Source organism: Polistes dominula, unplaced genomic scaffold, assembly GCF_049000335.1.
Source record: "Polistes dominula isolate Pdom_NZ unplaced genomic scaffold, Pdom_raw_medaka contig_26, whole genome shotgun sequence".
Taxonomy (NCBI): Eukaryota; Metazoa; Arthropoda; class Insecta; order Hymenoptera; family Vespidae; genus Polistes; species Polistes dominula.
The window spans coordinates 132,622-153,471 of NW_028300939.1; the positions used below are offsets into that span (position 1 = coordinate 132,622).

The following is a 20,850-nucleotide window of genomic DNA, read 5'->3' on the forward strand; positions in this document are numbered from 1 at the left end:
GAATAGATAATGTTTCGTCTATGTCCTTCCATATAAAGACAACTCAGTGATTCTCAAATTATTCTTTATATTTTATTTTTATTTTACACACACACACACACACACGCAATTATAAAAAGAATAGAAAATGTACGACGTACGATTACAGGTGTTTTTTTTTTTTCTTGTTGGTCGAAAAATATCATACCATTCTCTAAGGTAAAGAAGAAGAAGAAGAAGAAGAAGAAGAAATAGGATTATCAAAAACGAGTTTTATCTTTTCTCAGACACTAGGAAGAAAATAAAAATAACTGATGTGAGATATAAGTCTTCCCTTGGGTCGGGACCCTTTTTTGAGTTTGAAAAAGAAAAAAATGGACCCTTATAAGAGGCACCTTCACCGAATTCTTACGCGTTCGTCAATAAAAAAAAAAAAACAAAAAAAAAATACGAAAAATTTCTTTTTATTTCTGTCAAACGTCACGTAGAGTGGACTTAATTTTTATTTTTTTGTTTTTTTGTTTTTTTTTTGTTGTCTCGTGAATACGCAAACGTGTAAAGTACCGTTAACAACGGGAAAGATAAAGGAGATTGTAAAAAAGTGCATAGCAAGGTGGTTTGTTGTTGAAACTCGAAAAAAAAAAAAAGAAAAAGTGGTACGTGGTCGACGCTACGTGACAAAAAAAAAAAAAAAAAGCTTCTTCATCGAAGAAGGTTCTTTCGTTCATTTTCGCGGTCTTGAAGGTGTCAGAGACGCTTAACCCTATGCCACCGATGACGATAATTTTGTCGGACGATGCATCATCCCATCGGCAATCGAATTATGCCATAGTATGCGTGCATACCGTGCATCCGATGAGAGAAAGGTTGTTGCCTTGTCGAACCCATCGGCTGGCGTCTATTGAATATCTAATTATTATACAGAGAAGGAGGTATATATATATATATATATATATATATATATATATGTATAAATAACAAGATTTTTCAAGAACGTGAAGATATTTTCCTTTTACGAGGCTATCCATCCATCCATCCATCCACTCGTGTCCTCCATACATTTTTTCCCCGTAAATTCAACATTTTAAATAACCAAATTATTGTGGAATTAATAAACGAATATTTGTTTATTTTACAACATCAGGTGAAGAAAAAGAAGGAGGAGGAGGAGGAGGAGGAGGAGGAGGGGGATGGGGGGTAGGTCTTCTCGTGACCCGCCCGTTTGATTAAACACAAGTTAGAAATTGTTTCTAGATAGGTAAGACGACTCGACGACACAATGAACACGCTGCTAACATACGTCTACTTCGATTATTGCTCAAACAGAATTACTAACACGTTTAACGTACCGTAATATGGACTCCTGTCCATAATAATAATCAAGAACCCATATCTTTTCGTTAGATTCGGATGATGTATCTTTCTCTCTTTCTTTCTGTTTTTTCTAGAGATTATTTTTTATTGCATCGAAATGTTTTGTTGATTTTTCTTTCTTTCTTCTTTTTAGTTTTTAATTTTTTATTTTTTAGCAAAGTCAAAGAAGATCAGAGAATAGCGGAAATTCAATTACGCAGGTACCCCGTAGAGAACTCTTGGGGCCTCATCATGGAGCCCTCTAACGACTATCACGCGGTGTTCCTGATTCTTCCTTGATTACTCGACATTACTTTGTGTGCGTGTGTGTATGATAGTGGGATGATGCTAAGAATCTCGCATAGGTACCGCCGACAATCTTTATCCCTTCACTATTCGTATTCCTTTAAAAAAAGAAAAAGAAAAAGGAAAAGAAAAAGAAAAAAAAATATTCATCTGGAGAAGATGAAAGATAAACGACGACAACGGTAAACTACGAGGACGAAATCATTTCCATTTGAAATTTATCTATGAATAATTCTAGTCAAAGAAAAGAAAAGAAAAGAAAAAAAATCTGATGGGGAGAGACATTTGAGTAGGAACTCTTCGAAAGATCGAGTATCTTGGTAAAAAATATTCTCAAACGTATTTACATCGATGAGATGAAAGATTGAAAGATTGAAAGATTTGTAAATCAAGTTGAAAGGGTAATGGGTTAATAAAAATAGGACTTCTCGAGATATTCGCGACATATCCAACACAAATGATAATCATCCTTTGCTGATTACATCCAACACTGTGGAGCAAAAAAAAAAAAAAGAAATAAAAAGAAATAACGTAGGTGTGTATGTAGCAAGTAATATTTATTCATTAATATACTAGTAAATGACGTGTATATGTGCACAATGTATGCACATCTCGAGATGCATAGAATATTATTACTATTTATTACAGTGGTCCAGGCATCACCTAAGAGGACGAGATGCCGTTAGGTGACATAGACACCAGTGACACACATTTTCATCGTCCTATGCTCCTCCTTGTCTTCGTTGTCGTCGTCGTTGTCGTCGTCGTTGTCGTTGTCGTAGGTCGTTCGTTACATGTTGCATATCACGAGCCAGCTTTCGAACTGGTTCGTTCGTTCGTTCGTTCGTTCGTTCGTTCATTCGTACCGCGTGAAACACGATTTACCTTTGCTTCGGATTTATATCCGTTATACTAACGTGGGTGTTTGCTACCTATCGGTTCTACTAAACCCCACCAGCACCACCCCAAGCCTCAAGCCTCTGTAATTTTGTCTGTTTCATTCTATTTTTCTTTCCACCTTCAATTACTTTTATTATCAAAGCAGCATAGGATTTTAGATAATCAAATATTTATATATATATATATATTTAATTAATATTTTTGTTGAAATAATAAAGAGTAGCACACGATCCATACGAGAGACAGTAAAATACACCTTGGAACGACGGACATAACGGTTTGCATACGTGAGCATAAAATATTCAAACATTATCGCCCGAGTTCCAGCGTAACATGGCAAATCTCGTTATGTAATCACGAATGAACGAATGAAACGAATGAAACGAATGAACAAAAAATCTACGTATGTACGTGGTCGTTCGTATAGTGTGTGTAACTGTTTCGCACGGTTCGCTGAACCGCGATAATATTATCTAAAATAACTGAACAAGAGTGTGTCTTGCGTATATATTAGTAATGTATTATATAGATGAAAATGGTTATTGATAAAAAGAAAATGAAAAAGAAAGACAAAATGGATAGGGAGTTACTTTTTAATATCATTCTATGATACAGCATGGATTTTATGTAAAAGCCTTATTCGGTGAAGACACGAACCTCGTTACATCGAAGAGGAGGATCTAATTATAATGCAGTCGATCGGATGCATTTTTTACCTTTTCTTTTCTTTTGTGTTGTTTTATCTTCGAAGATCAGAGGTACTTCCACGCGGAAGAAAAGTTGATCAATTTTATATTATTATTATTATTATTAGGAAATCTTTGAGAATTATTTTTCTACAATAACTGCAAAGATTTGATTTCTCATTCAAGTTAACGAAATACAAATATTGCAACGAAAAGAAAAATAATATTAAATCGAGTTTACAAGGAAGTATCTTACGTTGAAATAGAGTTATGCATCTGTAGTTATAAACAACCATTCCATAGATTCTCATAATAACGAGTAGAAGAAATGCAAAAAGTAAAATAACGATTGAGTATCGTCTAACATCGTATCCGGTAATCATCTCGATTTCTCCTAGAGGATGATCTCGATTCGAATTGAAGTAAAAACATCTTTAGAAATGTGCTGATTTGAAAAAAAGCGAACAAAAATCCGTGAGAATGAAATAGAAGACAGTATGCATTTGTTTGCGTATTGTACACAATAGTTAATATCGAATTACCAATTGCAATTAGAAATAATTGGAGACGACGTCTTGACACACAGTTAATATTGAGAGTTTGGTTGTTGGAATGTGATGATGGTTGTAATAGTGGTGGTTAAATCGAACGAGATGTTACACCGTGAGTGAACCTCTCCTTCCTTCCTTCCTTCCTTCCTTCCTTCCTTCTATCCGTTTACGTATCAAAGACACGTCTGTGCATCGCAAGCACGCAAAGCACTTTTTTTTTCTTCTCCTCTTTCTCTTTATCTCTCATTCATTCTACGATCGCACGAGTTCCCTTTACAACGAGTTACGAGAGCACACTTACATCGTTTCTTCCTCGCGTTGTTCGATGCTTGTTGACAGAACGTGATTTAGAAGAGTTAATGGTGCACTGCAGTTGCAGTTGCAGTTGCAGCAGCAACAGCAGCTTCGTTGAGTGTGCTGCCCAACACCGTTATTTGTATAGTCAGTTAAGATTGAAGTGTGGAAGAATCGATTTTTCTCATTTAAAATAACAAATATTATTATAAATATTATCTTCTATTTCTATCTACTATATACTATATTTCATTATTATTCATGTAAATACTATAGTAAATGCATATATTTTCATATGATATTATATATAATGTATATTAGTTTCTTTCTTCATGATTAATTTCGATGTTCTACAAAATCTTCGAGTATCTTTTAACCGTGAAATTGAAATCGACGTATAATTAATAATAAACTACTTGCATTTAGAAATACTTGACCGAGATTAGCATACATACATACATATGAATATATGAGAATATAAACGTACAATTAGCCTAAACATACAGATAATCCAAATAATGATGGTAATTAGTGGATAAACAGTGAACCATTCGAGTGAAAGAGAGAGAGAGAAAGAGAGAGAGAGAAATTTCTCTCACATTTAGTGGTGGGTGTGTTGTCGATCAACGTTGTTGTTGGAAGCAAGAATTTCAAATAACTGACTATGACTATGACTATGACTATGACTATGACTATGACTATGAATATGACCACGTCGTCGATTGAAAATGACGTCTAACGATGTTAGTTGATGACGAATGATGCATACTCTGCCACCCTCTCTACCCCTCACAGCAATTATGCGATTACATAATTGACGTGACGAAACTTCGGTACTGTTGGTTGAATGAGAATACATGGATCATAAATCTTCGTCTTAACTATATTTCAAATGAAGTATATTTTATCTATCAAGTTGATCTTTATCTCTTCCCGTTATTATATTATGTACTTAAATAATAAGATAACTGTGTATATTAAATGTACGATTTTTATTTTCTAGTATTTTTTTTTTTTTTTTTTTTTTTTTTTTTCTATGGAATAATAATTTATCATTTTAATTAGATAATATTGTAAATGATGATGATGATGATGATGATGATGATGATGAGAAAAGAAAATATAATAAAAGAAAAATAGATTTATCCTTATTGAAAATAGATGATACAGAAATAAGTAGGTATATATTAGATAGAATGACAATCCTGTTATACGACAGGATATACAAGTAGTTATATATGCAGTACCACCAATCAATTATGATCATATATATATGTGTATATGCTTAAGAGTAACGGTTAATCTATGTTTAATACATAGTTATTATATAAAATAACAGTTTTCACGTTATAACGGTAACACCTTGACATCATCTAATAGCTTTTCTACATTGCTATTGTAAGCATATTTATTTGAAATAGATAATGTTTTACCTAATCATGCGAAACAAATGAAATAGTTGAGAAGAAAAATCATCAAGTGTTACTTACTTAGCTTACTAGTTACTTGGTATAACTAAGTTAGTAACCGATTTTCAACTAAAAACTTGATCTTTTACTTTGACTTGTTGACATACTATAATACAAGAAGTATGTTTTGTCGTTTGTTGGAAGAATAAGTATAGTAACACACATTCCCACGTATAAATGACGTTCTCACAGTTTTCTCTGTCTCTTTCATCTCTTATGGTTAGAGTAGCAAAAGATATCTCATAACTTGCCCGAGCATGGGGTACTACAATGAGGTTCCTTGTTCGAACGGGTATATAACCGTTTTGAGTTATGCGTGTAACCATTCGCGCTTGTCACTGAAGTCGTATGAAGAAAGAAGAACGAAATACTTTGTCGTAAAACCATACACCACCGCCATCATTTTGCTTTTCTTTTTTTTTCTTTTTCTTTTTCTTTCTTTCTTTCTTTTAGTAGAGAAAACAGTGAATCTTTCGTTTGGTATTCTATTAACTTTCGATTTTGTTTATCGAACAACGACGAATAAATGCAGAAGGAAAAACTACAAGATAGATGAAAATGTGGATGTAATGAGAGGAATGGGAGGAATGGTTTGAAGGGAGAAAGGGTCGCACGCGCGATCACCCATTCTCGGCCGGGTTATTGCGCCATTCTATGGTGCCTGTCTATGGGGTTTATGGAGCTGTTTCACTATAACACTGCTGCTGCACTCTCAATCTCATTGATTATGTTACGCGAGTTTAGAAAAGACACAAGAAGAAAATTATTTTTCAAAACTTGGGTTAGTGTACGAACAACAACAAAAATACAATACTTCATTTGTTTTCTTTCTTTTTTAATTTCATTATATATTAATCATACTAATTAGTAAATTGTCTATAAGATAGAGTTACCCCTGCTTATTTTATTTTTCCTTTTGGTTGTTCTCTACTAATTGCAAAGAAATGTTATCAAAGAGAGAGAGAGAGAGAGAGAGAGAGATGAGAAATACGAATGGGAGGATTAAGGATAACGGATAACGGAAAAAGAGAAAGGATGACTTAGAAAAGGACAAATATCGCCAAGGGGGGAAATTCGAGAGATGAATAATTGTACGGACGTGTTCGTTATTACGGATAAAGATATCTTCTTTGGATAACCACACCGGTAGTAGCTGAATAGATACTTTTCCCTATCACCACGGTCCAACCTCCTCTTCTACTACTACTACTACTACTACTACTACTACAACTATTACTTGTTCTGTAATCTGAAGGAAGAAGAAACTTAGATCAGATTCAAGAGAAACAACTCAACGTGTAGTATAAAGTACGTTCACTTATTCTACAGGTATTTTCACATTTGATAGTGGTTGCATTGATTCGATTGTCAATGTTTCAAAATTCTTCCCATCGAAGATACACCTATTTGATTTATTCTTTACGATCTAAACAACAAGGGGGTGCATACGTAGTTGACAAAAAAAAAATACCTTTTATTATCAAACACTTATGGGGCCCCCTTCATGTCTATCGAAGGTCGAACTGGTTGTAAAAGTTGTATCTGGTGCAGCTCGTAACTCACACTCGTAACTCACACTCGTAACTCCCCATACCCCTTCCCCTTGAACTCCCTAAATTCCTCCCCCTTCGTCTAACGAGGGTTTCGATTGTTCGTTCGTTCGTTCGTTCGTTCGTTCCTACTGATATATTGTATGGTATTAAGAAATAAATCAAAAAGTTTAACGTGAATTCGAACGTCCTTTAAAAAGAATGATTTAACGAACGATCGTATTTCACGGTCAACTTTGATGCTTAATTCTCGTAATGATCTTCGGAAAGGGCAAAAATATTTTGAAAGGAACGCTACAACTAGATTTCGATGATAGAAGAAGAAGAAGAATCCGTGTAGAGAGGCGTCGATTAATCGAACCTTGATTGAGTTAGATATTATTCTTTCCTTTTTTTTTTTTTTTTTTTATATCATAATGTTAATATTATACTTTATAGTTTATTAATGACGATGAGAGAAACAGGATATTATACGTGATGAAAAAATACGAGATCAATTTGTTTATTGGAAATAAATGATTTTCTCGATTCCATCAAATTTTCAAAGTACTGTTTTTCAATACTTGCGTAGATGTAAGTACCACGCATAGTAACGATAACGAAAGTGAATGTAAAAGAGAAAAGGCGCACCTGCGCTCGTAATTTTTCGCGATCTTTTCCATCGGTCGAGACGAGTTCGAAATGCGGTCCACCTTGAAGCGACATAAAACCGTAGGGTACTCCCTATGAAAATGTAAATCGTTTGCCCTCCCTCCCTCCCTCCCCCAACCACCCTCTCTCTCCTCTCCTCTCCTCTTTTCTTCTTCTTCTTCTTCTTCTTCTTCTTCTTGTTTCATTCCATCTTTCTCTTTCATTCCCCCCTCCCCCTTGCCCATTTTCTTATTTCCTTTTCTCCCTTTCTATTCCTCTCACCTTGTCCTTAACGACGCGCGCCCTTGGACACACTATTTTATGGTGATTGGATGAGCCTTAAAACGTAGAACATACTTATGAGCGGATTTAGTGTTTCACTCGTGACTACTATACTGGAACATTCATCCGTAATCGTCCGGTGCTTACCTGGAACATAAAAGAAACGCTGGTAAGCGTTAAGTACTCTCTCTTTACCTTTCGCACAAACATAATACAAATACTGCCATTCTTATATTACTTTTTTTTTCACTTAAAGTCCATTGTTCTTTGAAAAAATGGACGAAAGCGTGAAGAAGAAAACAATTTGACGACTTTCATCTGGTAGGGTGATTCGCGAAAAGTATCATTGAAATGATTTGTCGGTGTGGTGTCTCATCTCTTTTGACAACAAGTTTTCACTTCAAGTTGCATCATCGTTAAATCGACAAGTATATTATATTTGTCAAGAGTAATGTAATGTAAGTAGTAAAGAAGAAGAAGAAGTTTTGAAATTTGTTGAATTGTTGTTTTTCCTTTTGTTACATTGTTCATTTATACGCGCACACATTTGAGATACTGCTTACACCAAACACTTTGCTGTTTCTCGTGTTGCATCTTTCCAGGGGCAAATGAAAGCCAAGTCACAATACTCTGCTTTCCAAGATTTGTTCACTTAGATAAGTATAAATATTAGTTAATAGCTTTCGTCTGAACACAAACGATATATACAACTTTGAGTTATATCTTGAAGTATATTTTTCACAAAATGAAAAAAAAAAAACAAATGTTTATGATTTATGATAAAATATGATTTATGAAGAAACAATGAGACGACGACGACGACGACGACGACGACGACGACGGCGGCGGGGTTAGGTTCCTTAACTATGTGTAAGGAAAACAACAAAGTCACTTAAACTTTCTCGTTGCTAGTCAAGCTTGTTTCTCAGTTAAATAAGTTATTACTTGCGATAGGTATCTGTCTATCTGAAAGTAGTCCTTTTGTCGGTCTAAGAGAGTTGACAAAAGCCGGATGCTAAAACGATTCAAGGACTTGAGACAATTTCTAACCCAGACGATGTATTTATCAGCTTGTAAGCAATTAACAACTAATCGTAGCATGGACAAGAAAAGCATTTCTAATCTCGTTCTTCAATATATATTGTTCTTTTTGTTAAAAGATATCGCTATCGCCGTAACAATGGCGTGAAATTCAAAAGTCGGAGTGCGTTAAAGGTGGTAAAGGAAGAAGAGAAAGGTACCATCGGAACCTGTAGATAAAAGTGCAATCAACGGGGTGCAATCATCCGCTCGCGAAACTCGTGCCCCTCATATGCATACTCGTCCCATACCATAATAAAGCCGACGCCGCCGATTTGCATGAGAGAGAGAGAGAGTTGGCGTATAATACACAACGTCCTACCATAGAAAGTGAACGCGTTACAATTTTCAGAGAGAATTATAAATCGTTCTACTCGGCATATCGGATATGAATTATGAGAGAGAGAGAGAGAGGGGGTGCCTTGAAAAAACATCATAACGCAAGGAGAAGAAGAAACATAAGCTGAAGCACACCCTCTCCTCCTCTCATTCCTACCCCTTGTTCTATTTTGGTCCCCCTTTTAAAACATAGTTTATCTTGGATATCTTTTTATAGACGAGATAATATGAGCTTCCCTCTCCTGCAACACTTTCTCTTACTTGTGATTTACCCTAAGTATACCTACAATAATTGATAGGCGTTGATATGATTGATGAAGACATTGAAAATCGTCACTGTAATCTTCGATCACGTGTATCTCGATGAAATACTCATTAAAAACACTATTATAGTTTGATCTAAGATAATGTTACTTACATTTAATTACATTTGGTAATAATTGAAAACTTTGCTTATTCTCTGATATAAAATCACGAAATGACAAATGAGCAAAAGTTTCATGCAAAGGCATGAATCCTCGTCTCCTTTTGTACTTAAGTACACACTACTACACACAGCTGCATTCGAAATATGTCGTCGTAGTTTCTCCTATTGTCTTGGCCTTTATTGGAAGACCGAGACATTCTCAGGTGTCTATAAAGCAAAGCACACTTTCGTCTCCACCGATAGGCTTGTGTCAGATTTTGTTTAATTTTGTTAAAACGCGATTTCTATCTTTAATACTCTAGGTGTGAAATCAAAAAGAAATCAAAGTCTCGTTGAAATTTCCCATACCATTAGAAGAATGCATGTTTATGGGAAACACGTGTTTCTTGCGTTTTACGTCTTTCATGAAAATAAAATCGTCGATGATGGTTTTACGAATATAGTTAAATTCAAATAAGATTATTACTATTGTCAGTTAGCAAGAACAACGATGAAGAACGTTGACGAAAACTACACCAAGTCGTGCAAAATTCTCTCGTCACGGGATCGTCGCGTTTCCACGGGTTTTCTACACCGCCTGGTTTATATTGTGATCTATTATAAGACCCACGAGCTTCCACAAATAAATTCACTGTACGCCGTATGTCTACCGGCACACGCGTTTATCCACCACCACCACCACCACCACCACCACCACCACCATTATCATCATCATCATCATTATCATCAACACCCCCACATGCATGCATGCACGAAACGTATGTTCTATTATGCGAATCAAATAATTTTCTACAAACTACTCGTCATCTTTGCACGTATATATATAAATATTTGAAACTATTACGTGGCTCAAAGGAATCCCAAAGTATGGGACACAGATGTTAAACGTTTAAACGAAGGAAAGAGGAAAAAATTAAAGTTTAGTTAGAGAAAGAAGGAGGTGTGTATTACTCTCTCATGTGTTAAGGACAGAGATTAATCTCACGAGTATAATATAAACAGGCTTTGGTTGCTTCTACTCTTTCTCATCATCAGCAGCAGCAGTAGCAACAAGGAACAGCAACAGATAAAACTGCAGATTAGCACGTTGAGTCCCGCGTCAGTCACCGGTGACTGACAGTATTTTCTCCTAAAACCGCGTCAGTCACCGGTGACTGACAGTATTTTCTCCTAAAACCGCGTCAGTCATCGGTGACTGACAGTATTTTCTCCTAAAAACCGCGTCAGTCATCTGTGACTGACAGTATTTTCTCCTTCAACCATGTCAGTCATCTGTGACTGACAGTATTCCCCCTTGAACAGCGTCAGTCATATGTGACTGACAGTATTTTCCTCTTAAACCGCGTCAGTCATCTGTGACTGACAGTATTTTCTCCTTCAACCACGTCAGTCATCTGTGACTGACAGTATTCCCCCTTAAACAGCGTCAGTCATATGTGACTGACGCTAATTTCTCCAAAAAACCGTGTCAGTCACCGATGACTGACAGTATTTTCTCCAAAAACCGCGTCAGTCACCGATGACTGACAGTATTTTCCTCTTAAACCGCGTCAGTCATCGGTGACTGACAGTATTTTCTCCTAAAAACCGCGTCAGTCATCGGTGACTGACAACACATTTTATTACCAGGCCGCGTCAGTCATCAATGACTGACAGCAGACCTTGTGTCCAGGCCGCGTCAGTCACTGATGACTGACAGCTGAGTTTGTGTCCAGGCCGCGTCAGTCATCAGTGACTGACAATTTACTCTTTCTCTAGGCCGCGTCAGTCACTGATGACTGACAACTGAGTTTGTGTCCAGGCCGCGTCAGTCATCAGTGACTGACAATTTACTCTTTCTCTAGGCCGCGTCAGTCATTAGTGACTGACAATAGACTTCTGGTCCAAGCCGCGTCAGTCACATATGACTGACATATTTAGGGAAAACAGCGTCAGTCATCGGTGACTGACGCGGTTTTGGAAGAAAATACTGTCAGTCATCGGTGACTGACGCGGTTTTTGAAGAAAATACTGTCAGTCATCGGTGACTGACGCGGTTTTTGGAGAAATTAGTGTCAGTCATCGGTGACTGACGCGGTTTTTAGAGAAAATACTGTCAGTCATCGGTGACTGACGCGGTTTAAGAGGACAATACTGTCAGTCATCGGTGACTGACGCGGTTTTCGGAGAAAATACTGTCAGTCATCGGCGACTGACGCGGTTTTTGGAGAAAATACTGTCAGTCAGCGATGACTGACGCTGTTTAAGGGGAAAATACTGTCAGTCAGCGATGACTGACGCAGTTTAAAGGGAAAATACTGTCAGCCACCGATGACTGACGTGGTTGAAGGGGAAAACCTTATAAAAATATATATATATATATATATATAATATAATATAATCCAGTGTTAAAATATTAAAGAATCTCTCAGAATTTATTGGAATATTTTATTCAACTTCATGCAGGAAATAATATGGGGATTAAAAAGCTAGCATTCATAGCATATCATTACAACGACAGTTGTAACCGAGGAGTTACCTTTTTCAAGGTACTTATATATAATACTTTTATGTTTTACATGTAATATTCTTTATTGCTGTTACAGTTACAAGTCATATTAATGGAGCAGACTGAGAATATATTCGATTCCCATCATATCTGAGGACTTACAGAAGTTTCCTGGTACTAAAAAGACAACCAGAAGACATCCAATGGATTTTTAACACACATCAGCGGCTCCAAAACCAACGTACTACGTTTTACAGTTATATTTTTATATAAATTGTAATCTATCTATCTTACAAATGAAATGTACATTAAAGAATTGTAAAAAATATACTTTGTAAGATATTAAAATGAATAAAATATCATTAAAATAAATTAAATACTTAGTTAAAATTATTTCTACCCTGTAAAACCTATTCCTGAACCATGCCACCTCCTTGCACATCATGTGATCCTGTTAAAAATTCAAATTTTCGAGAAAATTTTCGAAATTTTGTCGAAAAATTAATTTTGTAACAGGAGAACATGATACCTGAGGAAGTGGCATGAAAACCGAATACCTCCTTGCACATCATGTGATCCTGTTACAAATCCAGAATTTCGAGAAAATTTTCGAAATTTTGTCGAAAAATTAATTTTGTAACAGGAGAACATGATACCCGAGGAAGTGGCATGAAAACCGAATACCTCCTTGCACATCATGTGATCCTGTTACAAATTCAAATTTTCGAGAAAATTTTCGAATTTTGTCGAAAAATTAATTTTGTAACAGGAGAACATGATACCCGAGGAAGTGGCATGAAAACCGGATACCTCCTTGCACATCATGTGATCCTGTTACAAATTCAAATTTTCGAGAAAATTTTCGAAATTTTGTCGAAAATCTGAATTTGTAACAGGAGAACATGATATGCGAGGAAGTGGCACGAGTTAATATTTTTCGAAAAAGTAAGAAGGGGCGTGGCTAAAGTTTCTTGGCCACAACCCCTCTTCTGATTTATTAACACCCCTTTAAGAAAACCACATACCCTTACTACGTCATCGTGACGTCATCACGCGGAAAATTTAAATAAAATAAAATAAATTTTATTTTTCAATACTGCCGGGATTTGAACCCGCGATCTGCGGATACGAATCCGAGACTCTAGCAACGAGCCACGAATAGTTCTTGTAAATTCTGTCTTAAAACTTGTATTTAAGGTACCGAATTGATGCGGGACTTTAAAATTTTATAAGAGTGATAGATAATATATTCCTTCTAACACTCATCGTTATCGTGACGTCATCACGCGGAAAATTTAAATAAAATAAATTTTATTTTTCAAGACCGCCGGGATTCGAACCCGCGATACTGCGGATACGAATCCGAGACTCTAGCACCGAGCCACGAACAGTTCTTGTAAACTGTGTCTTAAAACTTGTATTTAAAGCATTAAATCGACAAAAATTAATAAAATAATTTTACTTACCTTGAGATTGCACAATTGTGCCATTATTTTTTTGTACGCATGTAGGGATTGGTTGTTTAGGAATTAGGTTTTACAGGATAGAAATAATTCCAACAAATGATTTGATTTAATTTCAAATATATTTTATTAATTTCAATCTCGTACATGTTCTTTTTACATAATTAATAATTTATTTTACATTTTATAATTGTTTTCTTATATAAAACTAGTCACACACACACACACACACATATTTGCGTATATATACGTAACATACATACCTGTCGAAAATTCACACTTAATAACACTTAAATAGATACAAAAAAGATGGACGTGTGGCATTGAAGCAAAACGGAATGCTAAAGAAGCCACACATTCGATCAAATCTGCGGTTTGTTGAAATGCTGGCTATCGTTATCATTAAAAAACCAAAACAAAAATAGAAAAAAATAGAAAAAATAGAAAAAATTCAGTCTAAAATCGACTCTCTTTTTCTATAATTCTTCTTTTGTTTTGTATTTCTCATCATTCGTCATTAAATCTGCCATACTTTGTACAATCATTCATTCATTCATTCATTCATTCAAGCATTCAAGCATTCATTGGTACAAACAATAAATCAAAAAGATATCACTTCATAATTTAGCTTATTAAAAAGTATTTTGCCTAAATAATTATAATAAAAGTATATTGCCATAATAATTATTATATATAATCGCACGTATGTGTGATCATGACAAAGAGAAAGAGAGAAAGAGAGAAAGATGACATTTATTGTTTATAAGCAACCCTACCTAAAAGATGTTTATAGTTTTTTGCTTAGTATTTTCCCTGTTATATCCAAGACAGTTTTTACAAGTGAAAATGAATTCAATAGAATATTTCGATAGAGTGTGTCTTGAGTGTATAAGAAAATGAAGTGCAACCTTGGTGTTGCGCGAAACGATCTGAAGAAGCAATCGAATACCCTTGAGGCAAGGTGCATTAATCCACAATAAAGTTATACCCCGTACCCCTAGCACCCTCCCCCTTCCCCTTCCCCTTCCCCCTATCGTTTTGATATATTACGAACCTATTAATTCTGGAAATCTTGAAGATGTATATAAAAGTATACGGCGCCAGACTATCGGAATGTAAAACATAACCCATAAAGTACCTGCTCTCCATCCCATAGACACACATAGGATACATTCCATAGGAAACTTGTATCACGAAAGGAATATCAGAAAAAAAAGATAATGATTGTAATATACGATAGGAATTGATAGGAATGTAGTTTAAAGATTAAGAAGATAAAAGGTGGTGAGTGACTTTCTTTCTAGCATCTTACGCGTTAAGAAAATTATCAAAGAGATGCAATGTCGCGGTTGATACTCTCACTCTCTCTCTCTCTACGATGCATCTATAAATTATTTCGCTGACGTAATGATAATAAATTGTCGTCCGTTGGGACGAAAAGCGTGCGTCATCGAAGTGTCGACAATCGCCCTTGTGCCGATTACATTTTTAATCCTTAATGGACCAAGGCTTCATTTTATTTTATTTTATTTCATCTTATTTTATTTCATTTTTTTAATTGTCTTCCAATTAAAGAATAATTTTAATTTTACTTTGACCAAAATATTTCAACACGCGCGCACGCGCACACACATGCACACACACACACAGTGAACGTGAATAAATAATTAATAAGTTTTAGAGAGAAAAAATAGAAAGAGAGAGAGAGAGAGAGAGAGAGAGACAGACAGGTGGTATTAATCGAAGTAACATTCGATACTTTCCAATTAAAACTAACTGGACGAAGGTTCGACGTAAATGCCATTGGAAAAGTCAGCGAAGCGTCGTACATTGTGTCAAAGAATAATTAAATCGTGTCGGGGGTGGAGGGGGAGTTAGTTGGGTGTGTTGCGTAAGGTGAGAAGGAACACAAAACTAGTATAACGGCGATTTAAATTGACCTACATATCCGCTTGAAATCGTTTTAATGAATTATACACGAGAAGACGACTTTGCATGTTACTTCTAAATCTACAAAATGTTTTCATATGTTTTCATCATTTCAATGATTAAAGGTGTCTTCATTACAACATAGAAAGGTGATAAATGCTATTGTAAGTGAAATTATAAAACGATTGGTGTAATTGTGATCTTATCGTTAAAAAAAAACAAAGAAATTTGTTGAAAAGATGATGATTAGTCAGGTTTGACTTTTTTTAACTCCAAAATCATGTCAAGGTTTGGTGATTATAATCAACAGGATGTTCCCGTTACCAAACTTCCCGTACAATCGACACTTCCTTTTCTCATTTCAAATGACGCATACTTTTTCTTTCTTTCTCTCATTACCATCAAAGAAATAAAAATGAGAAAAGATGTAGATTTACTTTCTTTTTTTACTCTCGCGTGTTTGCGGTCATTGAAAGAGAAAAGGAGGGAGAGAAAGAGACAGAGACAGAGAGAGAGAGAGAGTGAATGAAATTGCAAAAATTCATTGAAAATTTAAGTTTTTACTTTAGACAAACACACACTCACACACACACACACACACACGCAGACACACGCAGACACACGCAGACAGGACGTACCTGCAATTTTACGTTCTCTCATTCGACGCCAAAGTGCTTCAGCTTTTCTCATCGGCCAATTTTCCACCTTTGCACTAAAACTTCGAAAGAATTTATATTCCTTCGATAATCGTCTTGTGCTAGTTGTTGTTGTTGTTGTTGTTGTTGTTGTTGTTGCTGTTGCTGATGTATTTGATGCATGACGAACTTCTTCTGTCGTATTAGATGGTGGGTTACCACCCCCGCTACTATCTTCCGTCGACATTTTTCTCACTTTCAATTGAACTTGCACTTGAATTTTGTCAAAAATTGACAATCAGTATCATCATTGATACAAAACACTTTAACAAAATGAGGATTTTACGAGGTTTACAACTCCTTCACCCCCTAATGATCGAATTATTAAATCTTCTCTCGTCGTAGTTCGTTTGACGAATTTTACATTTTTTGTATTTCTTTTATTTTTTCTATTTTTCTTTTCCATTTTCTTTCTCTCTTCTTGCAATTATTCGTTAACAGAATTTTTTATCGTTTGTTCGATAAAGTAACAAGCTTGAATTTCAGACCAGAAAACTCGCGTAAAACTCGTTACTCTCGATGATCATTCATAGTCGTCATCATCATGATCTCTTTTCTCATTTTAGAATTCATCGATTTGTCAAAACAACTAATTCTCTTTTTAATTATTCCGATAAAGTAACAATAATAATAATAATAATAATATATGTATACTTTGTCAGAATGAGAATTATCAGGTACGAATAGCGCGCACTTTCTAAATATCATAATTAATAATTACAATTCATTTGATTTGGTAATCGATTGGACCCCTCAGGTACTAGTTGTGCTAAATAATACAAGATCTACAAGATGATACGAAAGAAAAATGACTTTATCAATAGAATCGCGTACAATGTTGATGAAAGCAAAGTGTGAACGAAACGGCAATTTGATCTACCATTTCTCGCGTATCGGATAGACGTTTATTTTCACGGTAAAGAAAAAGAAAAAAGGGGGAAGAAAACAACAGGTCTCTCTGGTTTTCGATCATCCATATTCTCTCGTTATTTTCTCAAGTGTCCAGACGACTCTTCTCCTTCCTCGATAGTTAAGAGAGAACAAGTTAGTCTGTGAGTTCGTATATTGTTCGTTTTTTATAATACATTAACACCTTCAAGGTCTTATTACGAAGACGATGAAAGAAAGTGGAAAGATTTATCGCGTGTATTGTGTCGAAGGAAAGCCCTAAGAAAGCCATAATAATCACGTGTGTAGTTGCCTAACGAGCGATTTGTAAAATGCTACTTTGAGATTTACAAAATGTCAACTGGGGAACCTTGGCAAGAACATCATTTCTAATTCCAAAGAAAAATATTCTATTAAATGGAATATTATTTGCCACTCGTTTAAAATCGAGATAGTAGTAGTAATAGTAATCGCATCAAAGTTGGACGGAATCTTCTCTCCTCGAAGGTAAAATTAGCGAGTTCACAAAAATGCTTATTGGTTTATTTTAAAGAGAGAGAGAGAGAGAGAGAGAGAGAGAGAGAGAGTTTGTAACAACATATTTTTTTCTTTCAAAATATGATAATAATACAACGCGAAACACTTGGATTCGAACAATAAAAGCACCTTACACCCCCACCTATCTATCTATTCTAAAGATCAACTTACGTTCGATTTACTATCGATCGATCCTAATTCAGTATTGTTACGAAACCTTTCTTGGATATTGTTAACAAACTCTGTGTGCATGTGTTTGTATGTTTGTGTTCGCACATCGTAACTTTTCACATCGTTGTTACAAAGCAGCAGTTCGTCGTTTCTTCCTCCTACTCGTATTCCTCCTCCTTCTTTTCTTACTTTGCTTCCTTCTCCCCCAACCAACCCCTCGAACCTCTCACCCTCACTAGACTCGATCGAATCGATCTTGCGAGTAATTAATTTCAATCTATAGTATAGTTGCATAAAGGTGAAAGTTTTGATCTCTATTGGCGAATCAAAGTTAAGAATGAAGAAGAAAGACGGGGGAAAAAAATGGAATGATTTTTACGATGATTCGATCAATCAATATCCAATTGAAATTCTTATTAAATAAATAATACAATAGTAGGAATAAAAATAAGAATAAGAAGAATGAGGTTACATCTTATTCATCCTGATGTACGAGCCACTTTGAAAACTTGAACACAGATACCTATAGTTGTCCTACGTTGTCCTACGTTGTCCTACGTTGTCCTACACTGTCTCCTCTATTGACTTGGAAAGAAAGATTTGAGGGTGTTGTAGAAAAAAGTCTTCCGTGTATTTGTCAACTTACCTTTGACCTTTGTCACAAAAAATATATGTCTCGGAATGTTTCTGAACAACACAACAAGGGAAAACTAACCGTAAGGTTGTTTTCGTAAAGGAGAAGTTGTAACGATGGAAATATAAACGTCAAGAATTTCCGCGTGCGTGACACCTTTCTGTGTTATCTATACAGGAAGTTGTACTCTCTTGAAGGAGAAAAGAAAGAGAAGAAAAAAAAATAAACTACAAAGTAAAAGAAAGGAGGAAAGTGTAGCGAACAGAAAATTCAACTAGACGCAATGCGTTATATGAATTATGAATGAAGTCTTGAATACCGATCCTACGAATGACTATTAAGAATGACTATAACTATTAAGAAAAAGCTCTTTTCTAACAGGAATATTTGAAATTATTCAACAGAATGAGAGAGAAAATAAAGTTTAAACTAAACTAAACTAACATGAGTTTAAATAAAAAAGTATTAATCAAGAAAGGAATGTTATATTTAAGGAAAATTATATTTAATATTCGGGGACGTTCCCCGTTTCTACGAGATAGTAAGAAAGTTATATGCGATTTTGTATTCCCCTCCTACCTACCCCTTTCCCACACCCTCTTTCAAGGAAGGCGACACTTTCGAATCGTGATTTACGACAGCATTACACCGTTGGTTCCGTTGGTTCCGTTGTTAAAAAGAATAATCCTACGAAAGTTATAATTACCGAAGGCTTAGACACTGTGAAAGTGTCGCCGCCGCGTATCCTTTCAAAGATTTCTTTTTTTTTTTTTTTTTTTTTTTCAACTTTATAACAAAAACCATATACGTAATAATAAATAAAACAAAACAAAGTAACAACTTTCTAGAGAGAAACAGATAGTTGGTCACGTTCCGAAGATAAAAAACAATACTTAAACATACCAATAATAATAATAATAATAATAATACGTGAGAAAGGTAACTTATCATAAAACAGGATAAATAATTTGTTATTTTTTGTATGAAAGGGTTAAGATAAGAGAATAATGTCCTTAAGGGATCCTTTCGATTGAAACGTGTATTGTACACACACTTACGCACTTCCACAACAACATACACGCATGTATATGCAAGCAATGCAAGCAATGCAAGCAATGCAAGTACGACAAAATATTATGGGAAAAAAATAAAACCGTGGTGTAAAATACAAATGTAGGTGAGTGAATAGGCGCGCGAGCGCGTGGACGACGGCGCACGGTAAACTGCGCTAAGCGCCGGGATGCCAACGATACCGACGACGACGACGACGACGACGACTGCCGCCGTCGACTTCCCATTGGCGCCCGCAACGGACAAACGCAAAGCACATCCTTATACTACTACTACCACCACTACTAATACTAATATACTACTGTGACGTAGGTTAGTTAAACGACGTCGCGGCGCAAGCGTCCCTTCCTATAGGTATTTCATCTTCCTTTATTTTCCCTTTCTGATTTTTCTCTTTTACAAGCACCCTTTACTACCACCCACTCACATTACCAAGCTTTTACTCTTATAATAAACCCCCACCACCCTTGTCATCACATCATCATCATCATCATCGTCGTTGTCTGTATTTTTTCCGACAGAGTATCCAACTATCCCTATTAGATTTACGTATTCTACAGGTTAGTTATTTCCCTTTTCAATCATGCAAATTCTCTCGAGACTCGTCTAATGTCAGAGTCCTTCTTCGTAATCGAATTTTTTTTCTTTTCTTTTTTTTTTTTTTTTTTATACTTTAGAAATGTTTTTTATCATGTTAAATCTCCCGTCTAGTATCGGTGTTACGTTATGCACACGATGAGTCAATAATTTTTATCACCTGAAATAATAACCTGTAACAGCTATTCACAGATAATCATAACAACAACAACAATAATAATAATAATAATAATAATAATAATAAAGATGATGATGATTATTTTTACAAAAAAAAAAATTATTATTATTATTTTTTCAATCGATCGATCGATCGAACTTTATCGATGACAATCGATAACATTAATATTTCTAATTGTATATACTGAGCTGTGAGCATATAATCGAGTAATTACGATTTCTTTGTCCTATAGTCAAAGAGATAGTCGTCGAAGTAGAACGTTGCTGAAAGCCAGCAATTAGTTTAGTCAATGGGGAAACATTTACAAATCTTTTTCGTGCATGCCTCCAAGGCTAAATCGCCATTGACGCGAA

At 35.4% G+C, this 20,850-nt stretch overlaps 2 protein-coding genes and 1 long non-coding RNA gene across 6 annotated transcripts in view; 1 reads left to right on the plus strand and 2 right to left on the minus strand.

Annotated features, from left to right (window-relative positions):
- cv-c (RhoGTPase activating protein) overlaps positions 1-20,850 on the minus strand; it is a 124,035-nt gene that overhangs the window by 50,543 nt on the left and 52,642 nt on the right. The gene's annotated exons all lie outside the window — the stretch shown is intronic.
- On the minus strand, positions 1,710-20,131 carry LOC149032833 (uncharacterized). 2 transcript variants are annotated; one of them, XM_089171504.1, is made up of 3 exons: positions 16,365-20,131; positions 8,001-8,056; positions 1,710-1,736 (listed from the first exon to the last, which is right to left on the minus strand). In XM_089171504.1, the coding sequence occupies exons 1-3, from the start codon at positions 16,606-16,608 to the stop codon at positions 1,725-1,727; spliced, it is 312 nt and encodes a 103-aa protein (XP_089027630.1). In that variant the 5' UTR covers positions 16,609-20,131; the 3' UTR covers positions 1,710-1,724. The 2 variants fall into 2 exon arrangements, with proteins under 2 accessions (XP_089027630.1, XP_089027631.1); XM_089171505.1 differs by lacking the exon at positions 1,710-1,736 and adding an exon at positions 7,197-7,219 and having other exon boundaries at positions 16,365-20,129.
- LOC149032834 (uncharacterized) lies at positions 11,999-15,874 on the plus strand. The gene is made up of 2 exons (XR_016176206.1): positions 11,999-12,374; positions 12,432-15,874. It is a non-coding gene; the product is annotated as an uncharacterized LOC149032834 (long non-coding RNA).

What these genes read in the sequence shown, in the direction of transcription:
- LOC149032833 (XM_089171504.1), bottom strand. Translation starts at nt 16,608, where the DNA reads ATGTCGACGGAAGATAGTAGCGGGGGTGGTAACCCACCATCTAATACG. An exon ending in GAGAGAACGTAAAATTGCAG is followed by an intron (nt 8,057 to 16,364) that starts GTACGTCCTGTC and finishes CTACGTTTTAAG; the next exon opens with GCTCATCCAATCACCATAAA.